This window comes from Antedon mediterranea, chromosome 10 (assembly GCF_964355755.1).
Source record: "Antedon mediterranea chromosome 10, ecAntMedi1.1, whole genome shotgun sequence".
Lineage (NCBI taxonomy): Eukaryota > Metazoa > Echinodermata > Crinoidea > Comatulida > Antedonidae > Antedon > Antedon mediterranea.
The window spans coordinates 28617-40640 of NC_092679.1; the positions used below are offsets into that span (position 1 = coordinate 28617).

The 12024-nt window shown below is 35.2% G+C and overlaps 1 protein-coding gene and 2 long non-coding RNA genes across 3 annotated transcripts; 2 read left to right on the top strand and 1 right to left on the bottom strand.

The window, feature by feature from the left end:
- Window positions 1-3996: 3996 nt before the first annotated feature.
- Window positions 3997-5231, top strand: LOC140060453 (uncharacterized). The gene is made up of 3 exons (XR_011847324.1): window positions 3997-4121; window positions 4489-4631; window positions 4881-5231. It is a non-coding gene; the product is annotated as an uncharacterized lncRNA (long non-coding RNA).
- Window positions 5130-6295, bottom strand: LOC140060454 (uncharacterized). Its single transcript, XR_011847325.1, has 2 exons — window positions 5930-6295; window positions 5130-5457 (listed from the first exon to the last, which is right to left on the bottom strand). It is a non-coding gene; the product is annotated as an uncharacterized lncRNA (long non-coding RNA).
- Window positions 6296-6471: 176 nt separating this feature from the next.
- On the top strand, window positions 6472-12001 carry LOC140060140 (coiled-coil domain-containing protein 42 homolog). Its single transcript, XM_072106225.1, has 9 exons — window positions 6472-6704; window positions 7174-7231; window positions 7400-7576; window positions 7806-7963; window positions 8161-8243; window positions 9039-9211; window positions 9309-9419; window positions 10306-10425; window positions 10517-12001. The coding sequence occupies exons 1-9, from the start codon at window positions 6619-6621 to the stop codon at window positions 10673-10675; spliced, it is 1125 nt and encodes a 374-aa protein (XP_071962326.1). The 5' UTR covers window positions 6472-6618; the 3' UTR covers window positions 10676-12001.
- The last annotated feature ends 23 nt before the right edge of the window (window positions 12002-12024 follow it).

The window sequence follows — 12024 nt, forward strand, 5'->3', positions numbered from 1 at the left end:
AAGACGGTCCATGGTTATAAAAAAGTACATATATATAGGCCTAACTATCGATATAAAGTTTGCGGTACACACCCGTTTGCAGGTGAGGAACTCAACTGGTCTTTCAGAACTAATAATATAAACGTGGAATGGCGGTTTTAAAGCTAAGGTACAGGCATGAATTTTAAATATAATATCTGGTTAATTGTACATAAATAAAATATTTGTAACAGAAATCAAGACGAAAAAACATGAATTTCCCTTAATATGGTCAAATACAAAATTTGTCAAAATTCTGACATAAAAACCAGGAAGACTTTTTTTCAGTAGTTAGGTAGTTTAACCTAATGTAATAACATGTCTGGTGACTCCCTAGAAGGTGAAAAAAGATGGTGGATATATGGTGGATAATTTTTGCTATAGCATGAAAATAAAAATCTGAAGTTGAATAAAAATACCAGAAATGTAATATTAAAGTTATATTACCTATAGTCATCTGATAACATTTTTTACCACACCGTTTATTTTTCATAGCTTTTTAAAATGCCTCTCTATTTACAAAATTTGTGTACAAAAGAATAGAGATTTCTCTGTGTAATTCAGTGGTGGCGCCAGCGGGGGGGGGGGGGCTACGGGGGCTGTAGCCCCCTCGTCGGGGAGCCTAGCCCCACGTCGGGGAACGCGAGTACTTTTCGTCGGGGAATATAATATAAAGTAAAAATCATTCGCGTTCACTTCGTAGCTTCAGCGACTAGAAAACCGCCAAGTTCAATTTTTGTTAAGTACGTCGGAGGGCTATTACACTTTATTATGCATGTGCATTATTGCCAGCGATCTAGTAAACAATAGGTATGCACTTGTCTGGCGGTGTCCCTTTGTACGAATCGTTTAACATTGGGCCCGGCCCATTGCGGTTTACGCGTGATATCATGTTCCACCACCCAGGGACCAGAATGTGTACTGTAATTACTTTCCAGGCGAAGTTTACTGACGCGTTACGTCGTGTACTGTGTATCGACAGCAAAAGGGTACGAATTATCTTCGCGATCTATTTTATTCGTATGTTCAATTTTTTAATTTACGATTACCGTGGTGTACCTGAACCTGAAATAGACGTTTTTCAATGTAGGCTCGGCCTACATTACTAAACAAAAAACATGCCATTTTCGTTTAGCCAACATCTTATTATAGCTAAGTTATTACATTTCCAATGTCCTGTATGTCATGAACTGCTCGTACATCGAAATTCCAGATTCACATCTGGGAAATAAACTGATTTCCCCGACGGAAAATGGTGTACGCTTGTGGATGCATTCCCCTCCAAATAAAAGGTAAAAAGGGTAACTTGTTTAGGTCTCTATGTCTGAATTTTTTTAAAGTATAGGTGTAATTTTTGAAGACCTGCATCTCTAGTTTTCAATTGTCTTAGCTCAACCGTCCCCAATTATAGAGCTGGTCATGTATACTTACCGTACATTTTGTTTCATATTTCGATGTACAATATACAGTCAGTGCATTGAACCTACCCTAATGGTAGGGCTGGTGCTGGAGCCTTATATATTTTGTTTCTTTTTTTCGAAATACTATAATCCAATATCCGAGGACCTAACAACTCTGGTTGTTTAAATGTCCTTAGCTCCATCTCAACCTCGGTGGGCTTGTTCTGATAGACTTGTAATTTCGTTTTATATATCAATGTATAATTGAAATTTCCGGGGACCTAGCAGCTCTATTTTACAAAATTTTCTTACAGATCAGAGGCCATGGATATCTCGCGCATTTACAATGTTTGCACCCCCAGACAGCAAACTGCCTACGTCTCTGCGATTATAACGATATACCTCTTGGCCCCCGTGGGTAGGTTTTACGTTCGCGTATATTTTCTATGATAGGCATATTGAACTTTAAAAACTTTATTTTTAAATTTGAAAGAATGGATTTACACAGTCATCATACCGGACCTCTTGCAATGTATTTTTCACACAGTATTTTATTTATGTACCATACAAAATTGAAAAAATTGGCTACCCTAAATCTGATTAAAACGGCCTCAAATTACGCTATAACGTGTTGCTTCCGGGGGCTCCCCCCACATGGACCCCCACCAGGGGCCCTTGGCGGTCCCCATGGCCCAGCCAAGTGATGCTCGCTTCACTCGCATAGGCCCCCCCCCCCCGTCGGGGAATTTAGCCCCCCGCGTCGGAAAGATCCTGGCGCCACCCCTGGTGTAATTTGAACTATTCCCCCCCCCCCCCACTGATAAGAAAGTGCTTATTTTCAACAAGCTCGTGTAACACAAATAAAATCCCAAAAATTATGAAACATAGGGGAAACTATAGATCGATAATTATAGGAATGTATGATCAATAAAAAATTTTTGCCCGCACCTGGCCTGGCCTTTAAAATAAACAGCAACACGACGATTATTATATTATTAAACATTTTAACACTTTCATGATTCAATTTAAATTAGGTACTACAACAACGACAGGGCGGGTACATTGTTATCTACGGAAGCCCGTTCGGGCCACAAGTTAACTATATTTTAAAAGCTGTTATCTGGCGGCCGCCACTTAATTATCTGGCGGCCGCCACTTAATTATCTGGCGGCCGCCACTTAATAATTAGTACGTACATGTCCCGTTCACGTGACATGTACGTGCATTGGATCAGAGGCGATGTTGCATATGGAACGCCATCGCTGCCTCCGGCAGCAAACTTTAATTCTTTTCGGCTCTTTTACAACCATTACGTTCGGCTCTTTTAGCATTCGGCGCATTTCTATTCGGCCCATTTACCATATTTACGATTAAAGATGTGTTGAATAACCTAAAATTAATCCATCTTTTTACAAATTTTGAGAGAGAAAGAGTAAATTATTGTTTTTAAAAGTTAGGCGGACACTAGACTAGGTCTAGCTAGCCTAGGCCATAAATCAAACCTTTTCTCTTTCAAAATAGTCAATAAGGTGGGACAATTGCAAGTTCTCTAACACATTAATCATGTCAACAAAATGATTAGTCATATTGAAATAGCCTTCAAATTCATTTAATTCAACCAACCAAACACTCTACATGCTGCATCTATATGTTTTGTAAACTTTTCATAGACTCATTTCCAGCCGTTGATTTTCTTCCATTTGACACCATGTAAAAGGTTAGAATTTAATTGCGCCGTATAAAAAAATCAAAAAGAGCCGAACGTAATGGTAAAAGGGCCGAATAAAAAAGAGCCGAATGCTGAAAGAGCCGAACGTAAAGGTAAATGGGCCGAATAGAAATGCGCCGAATGGTAAAAGAGCCGAATAGAATTAAATTTTGCTGCCGGAGGCAGCGATGGCGTTCCATATGCAACATCGCCTCTGATCCAATGCACGTACATGTCACGTGAACGGGACATGTACTAATAATTAAGTGGCGGCCGCCAGATAGTTAAGTGGCGGCCGCCAGATAATTAAGTGGCGGCCGCCAGATAATTAAGTGGCAGCCGGCAGATAATTAAGTGGCGGCCGCCAGTTAATTAAGTGGCGGCCGCCAGATAATTAAGTGCCGGCCGCCAGATAATTAAGTGCCGGCCGCCAGATAATTAAGTGGCGGCCGCCAGATAATTAAGTGGCGGCCGCCAGATAATTAAGTGGCGGCCACCAGATAATTAAGTGGCGGCCGCCAGATAATTAAGTGGCGGCCGCCAGATAATTAAGTGGCGGCCGCCAGATAACAGCTTTTAAAATATAGTTATCTTGTGGCCCGAACGGGCTTCCGTAGTTATCATTAATATTATTAAAGTTGTATTGTCCCCCAAAACATGAAAAATGAAGATCAATTAAATCAAATTTTGAATAGACCATATTGTAGCTATAATAAAGTTGTTCACTTTCGCCGAAAAAAAATCCGAAAAAAATATTAATTTCGCTAAGAAAAAAGCAAAATAAGTTAATCAATTTTCCCAACTTGTCAGCTCAAAATTTAGGCCGATAGAGCTAACTCATAAATATGCATGATATGTTAATGAGCATCGACACAGCTGGGATCTGATCTAACAAACATGGAAGATGCACGTTGTGTACACAACACCCACAGATCGACGCGACTCGACTGGGGGTTTCCCCTGATCGTATGTAAAGCTAAGCTGTTAATTTGTCGGTAAGTAGGCCTAGACGGTTATTTTAAATATAATAATTATATATATAACGCAAACTAGACAGACGTTTGTAATAACAGGAAGGTAATTAATTAACTTAGCCTGGGATTTTTTCAGGGCTAGGCCTAGAATAATACATGCATAGGCCTAGGCTAGTAGTAGTAGTAGTAGAGGAGGCAGGCTGCTGGGACAATCGGGTCTCTGCAGAAAATGCCCAGCTAGGCCCTATACATTGTACTCTTCATAGACTGGCCTAGGCTAGGCCATCAATCCGAAAATACAGCCAGCCTGCTGTACCATATACATAATTTACAGTTGAATCTTGTTTAACTAGTTTTTATGATAAAAATAAAACAAACATTTTTTCAGGGAAAATGGTTACAATACAACTTACAAGCCTGAAGTTGAGAACCTTCCTCCAGCAGCACTGTACAAGTAGACAGAGGGGAAAAGCCAGTTTAGCCATTTTACCACACAAACTACTGTTCTTTACCATGTAACTCTGTACTGTAGTAAGTCAAATATTTGTTTTCTCTTTATTAAGTCTTAGTTGTAATGTGTTTTACCATAGAAAGTTAGTGTACTTATTTGTCAAAGCAAGCAATTTCACTAGCCCACATTTTGCACTAAATGTGCATGATCTAGACCTATTTATAAATACCAAATTCCAGGTTTTCGTACTTTGCCGAAATTAAAAACTTTAGATTTTGTGAAATATTTAACTTATTTATACATCATTATTTAAACATTTTTATTTAAAGACGTTGAGCTGATGAAGACTGGAACAGAGGTCACATTTGTACTTCATAAAGACAACTGATGATAGACTCTGTATATGATTGGATATTGCAAGAAAAATATTTGTGATGCTGCATTCGGCCAATATGTTCCTGTTCAGCTTGTAAAATGTTGTATAATTTTTTTTATAAAGCAATAATATTTGTACAGTATATTATTTTGTAAACATAACATTCAATAAATAAAAAATACTACTACAACAGTACACAGAATAAATTCTTCAATTTTACTTACACTTCATAATGTTACTGTAAATATTACATTGCAAAAGGAGTTAATAAAAAATATATATAGGCCTATATACAGTTACAGTATATCTTATTGAATTCCTGTATTGTTTTTTGTGTCAATTTGTCTACTAATATCAATGTGTTGATTGTGGCAGTAATTACGGCAGCTATAGTCTTCTAAGATCGCTCATATCCATTACAAAGTGTCATTTTAATAGTAAGAAATGTTTCAATAAATTGTGAATGTTGCCGATACATTTTGTGTTTCTCACTACTTCACTTGCTCTTATTGTTCAATCAATGTTAATACCTGAAAAAAAAGAAGAAAATTGTGTCAAATATCTGCATAAAATGCTTAATTGTGCAAATGTTGATTTGAACCTATTGCATTTGATGCAGAAAATATTTTTAAAATACTGTACAGTAAACATTCAAAACAATATTTAGATTTATTTGGTAATTTTCTCTGCAGAATAGATAGTTGAAATCCTAACAAATTAAACCAATTTATCAGGATGCCAAACAAAATTATAAAAAAAAAATACATCCCTCCTGGTGGTGGTCTAGCCCTAGCTAGTAGTGTACTGCCTAGCCTAGGCCTACTACCTCTACTTATAGAAACAGGAGGCAGCAGTAAGGCTACTCGAGACTGCCTGCCATGTGGTTGTGCTAGTTAGTACTAGGCCTACTAGTATGTAGTAGACTAGTATACAGTAGCAGAAAACTCGGGCCTAGGGCCTAGGCCTAGCTAGGCCTCTCCTGCTAGCGAAACAAAAACTCACCTAAATGAATAAGATTCAACATCAAAGTTACCAACTGCAGTTCTACTTAGTATTCTGCTAGCTATAGTTTTCGTGTTTTCTTCAAGATCGTCTCGCGTCACTACTCGACTCTCTCTATGCATTGCTATCGTCGCGTTGTTGGCTGTTTGTTGAGAGAACCATCATCCACAAGATGTATCCATACAATATGAATATTTATGAGCTAACTCAGGTCAAGGGTTAAATTAAACCGGAACACGTTTGTCTTCCAGACAAATAGCTTCCGGTTGGTTAATTTTTGCTTTAAATTACGATTTTCTCGAGTAAAACATTTTTTTTTTCGATCCAATTTCAGTTCAAAGTGAATAACTTTTATGTGCAATTAAAATGGCCTATTCAACAAAAATATTAAAAAAAAAAATGTTTTCAGGGGGACAATACATCTTTAATATTAACCGTTGTTAAGCTTACGTTTAATTTAGCGTTAATTTATTGCACGCTCCATCATCATCCACATTAACACGCTCCACACATAAATCTGCTGATTAACTTATCGATTACCACGTGATTTAGTACAGCAGTCTTAAATGGGCCTGTCACCTGACAACAACAAACTTGTTTTGGTTACGGTGCTTGGTTACCTTATTTTTTATACGAAAAACTGATTCGGAGAGAGTTAGACTAAGTTTTTTGTTTGTATACTTTTGAAAATGGCTTCCATCCAATTACGATCATTTGATTTAGAACTCGATCCACAGAAACGAAGCATTTTCGTGACCCAGCTGGCCGAGCCAGGGTGAGTATATTAATTAATAATAATACTACTACAGTACTTTTACTCTAGCTAGGCCTAGTACAGTAGGCCTACTAGGCTACTTAGATACTTTTAAACTTAGTTAGAGAGGATAGCCTCTCTATCTATCTATCTATCTATCTAGTTAGACTTAGAGGCCTATATTGTAGTAGTAGGCCCTAGCTAGCCCGTATGATGGGCCTACTAAAGTAGGCCTATTTCTATTATAGGTCAATATAATATAGAACAATATATTATAATAATAGAATAAGGCTAGTCCTAGCCTATAAAATAGGCCATATGGACCATAGTATAGGCGTATGGGCCTGATCTGTATCTTAAAAAGCCTTAATTTAAATAATATAATATTTAATAATATTTCTTGATTATTATTCCTTAATATTTAGAGAGTATTTGGATTGTCACAACTGAAAATAAAAATGGTAATAATATATAATGATTGTATGTATAGGTTTGAGGAGGAAGAAGAAGAAAGGGAAGATGTTAATAGATATCCAATTGTGAAGGAGGTATGTTTTTATACGCATAAATATAAACAAGAATTATTATAAATTCTTCAATTTGTTAAATGAGTCTAATATTATAATTAGTATAGTAATAACAGCTACGTACTACTTACTACTACTACGTAACTACTACTACTACTATTGTTAATTTGTTTTATTTTTTATAAAAAGTCAGCAGGTACACTTATTGAAACTGGTTTAAACACTGCGCAAAAGACATTACTACTTAAACGACAAGTTGAAGTAGAGAAGGTATCAAAAGAACTCACAACTAAAAGAGATGACTTCAAAAAACGAATGGACAACTGTGATAGAAAACGAATTGAAATGCAGAAGAGACAACAGAAAGTAGGTTTTATAACACACCTGAAGAGTAGTCTGAGTATCTTTGATATTTTGTAACTTTGTGCAATTCAATCAAATGATTCCATTAAGAACTGCCTTCAAAATTTAATAATACTCCCAATAATACTAATAGTTGAACAGCAAAATGTAATCAACAAATAAATTTGACATTTCATAGGACTGGTCTTCACGAGTAAAGTAAGCATAATTTTAATTAATAACTTATTTTCAGATGAAAGATAGGGTACACAAATTTGAAAAATTTATTGAAGATAACGAGGCAAAAAGAAGAAGAGCTATTCATAAATATCAGACTGAATTACGACTGAAAGAACAAAAAAATTATGAATTTGAGGTGTTAAAAGAACAACTAGAAGAACTGAGAAACAGGTATGTGTGTTTCTATATATTTTTAAGGGCTCTAAATGGTCAGGATAGACCACCTTAAAAAAATATGGGAATAAATGGTAGTAATAAAATAAGGACAAGCCCAATTACAGAAGTTGAAAGAAAATAAAAGAGCTATTAATTTTCATTTTACTGTATAACTGATCTTTATGCACTATATAAATTATTATTATTATTAGACATATGTCATTGTGTGATAAACTTGCACGGTACAAGAAATTTGAAGAATATTTAACAAGGGTTTTGGATGATCTACCTGAAAGTAAGTCAATATTGGTTTTTGTTAATGCATGAATAAAATGTATGCAATGATTTGTGTACATTCAAAGCTAACATAATAATAATAAATACAAATTGAAAACAATATGAACTAGAAGGTACTCCGAGAGTACAAACCTCCGCTTACGGTAAAACAATATGAACTAGAGGGTACTCCGAGAGTACAAACCTCCGCCTACGGTAAAACAATATGAACTAGAGGGTACTCCGAGAGTACAAACCTCCGCCTACGGTAAAATTCCCCTACATAAAATGTCCCCGGAAAATATATATATATTTTTTAATTTTTTTTTTTTATTATATCTTAGTGTAAATAGGCTAACTGCACACTACAAAGTTGTGGATGAGAGTTTGGTGTAATGGTTATGTATCCAGCCTCTCACAGTTGAGATTGCTGGTTCAAGCCCTGCTGAGGTTTTTTTTTTTTTATTATTTTTTTATTTCTTTTTTTTTTTTTTGGACCTTGATCTTTGACCCTGACCCTTCAAAATTTAACCACAATTATATGATGAGTCATTGATCACTGTGGCTAAGTCTGGTGAGAATCGGATAAAAACTGTGGTTTCTAGGCAGTAATATAGTTTTTTGTTAGTTGTGACCTTGACTTATGACCTTTTCCCCTCAAATTCGAACTCTTCCAAGCTTTTGGGGCATAGATCATTGTGGCCAAATTTGGTGAGAATCGGATAAAAACTGTGGCCTCCAGGCTGTTCACAGACACACACACAAACATACAGGGGTTTGGCGGAGGTAATAATAATAAGTGTGTTCTATTTAGATTATCTTGAAGTGAACAATGAGTCAATGTTGACAAGTATTATGGATCGTCATAAAACATTAACTTCAACCAACAACAATTTGATTGAAAAGGTTGCTGGTTTATATGATGGAATGGAAAATGAAAACCAGACACTAGATGACATGAAATATAACCATAACCAGAATATTTTAGTAAGTCTATGCTTATATTTTAAAACTGCTATCATTTTTTCTGTATCTTAAAAACTAAACAAGAGTAAAATATTTACTGTATGATTTATTACAATAGGTAATAAACCGTCAATTGGCAGAGTTGCAGTCAGTCCAAGAGCAGACCGTTGTTGACACTACGCAAATGGAAGAGGTTGTGATAAATAAGCAGGATAACTTTCGTCACCAGGTAGAGTAAAAATTTAACTAAAGTAAAAAACACAAATTATGTAAGTTACATTAAGTTACTCTTGATGAATTATGTGGAGTAACCTTTTAAGGACCTTTGTGGTTGTATAAATTCACTTTTGTGCAAATTTTAATATTGAAATCACTTGGTTGAAGTTTGTTACTTCAATGCCTAGAATCTTTATTTCTAAGTTTTCATTTTGACAACTAAGGATATGTTCAGACTTACGGTGTTAGGTTTGTTATCTAACACAGGCCATACGGTAATTTGTGGCTTTAAAGGTCAAGATGTTCAAACACAATGATCAATATTCCAATGCCTTTCGTGCGAGACGTAACAATTGTCTAATGTTAATCCGCAGCCCAGTTCAGACACAAAAATATGTATACCGCTTACATAATGCTACTACCTTAACGACACAAGTCTGAACATACCCGTAATGATTTACAGACAATTGACCGATTGATTTTAATTCAGAGCCTCTGAAGGAACTGTTAGCAATAAATAATTTATATTATGTTTAATAATAATGTATAGAGTTGGAAAAACTACAATAATGAAGAGTGAATACAATTCACATTTTGGTAAATTTTTGTTAAATTATTTTGTTAAATGTGACTAATATCTTAACCTAGAATTGCTTGGTTGGTTTGTGAAGAATAACTTTCTAGATATAAATATGTACATAGGGAATTGGTATAGATACCTTCATAACCTGCATGTTGCTATATTAATATTGTCAATTGGTGAAGGGTATGATTGCCACTAAAAAGTTGCTTGCAAGTTCTATGCAAGTAGATGTAAAGGTGAATATACTCTTTTTGAAGTCTACATTTTTATTAATAACATGGTTTTATATAGGTATTTATTTATCATGTGTTGACAGAGTGAATTACTAGGCAGAATCAAGATGGCCATCACAAATTTATCTGAAAGATGTTCAACATCTCCTAACCCTCAGCCAGTTCACAGGAATGATCCATTTCAGCAGCTTACACAAATTATGGTAAACAATTTCACTAAGATAAAGTTTAGTTAAAAGTGTATTTTCCAAAGATTTAATTTTTAGTTTGACAAACCTCAATGTTTTTCTTTAGGAATTTACAATAGAAAGAGTTGGAGTTGAAAAGATGGCAAGATCTAGTGACCACTGTCTTGAAAGCTGTAAAGAGGATGACGACAGAAGCAGTGGAATTAGGAGTATTGTTAAACAAAATACTGCTGCTGCTGTTAGACAGAATATGCTGTTCAAATAATAGTAATGTGCGTACGAACCATTCAGACCCTATAGGGTCATGACAAACATGTACTTAGTAATGAATATGAACCATTCAGACCCTATAGGGTCATGACTAACATGTACTTAGTAATGAATATGAACCATCCAGACCCTATAGGGTCATGACAAACATGTACTTAGTAATGAATATGAACCATCCAGACCCTATAGGGTCATGACAAACATGTACTTAGTAATGAATATGAACCATCCAGACCATATAGGGTCATGAAAAACATGTACTTAGTAATGAATATGAACCATCCAGACCCTATAGGGTACTTAGTAATGAATATGAACCATCCAGACCCTATAGGGTACTTAGTAATGAATATGAACCATCCAGACCCTATAGGGTCATTACAAGAGAAGAAGACTAAACAGTGAGTCTTCAAAGTGTGTAAAATTGAGAGTAGTACAGTATCTGATACTGAAATAATGTATTAGTTTTTTGTTGAACTTCATAAGATTATACCAAGGAGAATACCGCAACCCCTCCCTATTTAATAGTGGAGCTATACAGTAGAAATGCAACACATATCTCACCGGAAAGTTAATGAGCTTCCAATACTGAAATTCTGTACTGCTATGACTTATATAGTCAATATTTATAAATGTATTTATTGTTTATACGAGGATATTTTAATCATGCTGTGTGTATTCTATATTTATGATTATAAACATGCCATTAAAAGGTTATAAAATCATATACTTTGATATACAATTTTAGAGCAAGTATAGTGTGCTAGTGTGTGTATAATCTATTATATTTATTGTATCAATCTGCAGTGAAAAATTCTAAATGCTTTCATAAAACATCTATCTATGCTTGTACAACAAATGCAATTATTAATAGTGTTTTGCCTTCAAAAGGTATGCTTGGAGCCAAGAGTAAAGAAATGATGTATGCATTACAGTAATATCTCTACAGTATTTGGGTCTGAATTTAGTTACTGTATAAACATAAATGAGCTAAAATAAAAGATATAATGAAAAACCACTTTTTTGTCACTGCCTTTCTAAAGGGAAATTCAATGTAAGAAAATATATAAAAATAGTGTATAGCTACTCTAAGGAAATTCTACTAGTCTTCAAGGCCATAAAGTTGGTTTGCAGTTCCCTTTTAACTGGATTAGAAATTATCTACAAAAGCAGAGAGTTATCTATAAAGCTGCTTCATCTTATTAGCTACACGTCCGAGTGACCCAGGGCTCAATTAGGCCCATTACTGCTTCATCTTAGTAGCTACCCATCAGAGTGACCCAGGGCTCAATATGTCAGTTCTGCTGGATGTATGTGAATAAAATAAATAAAAAAAGACATCTT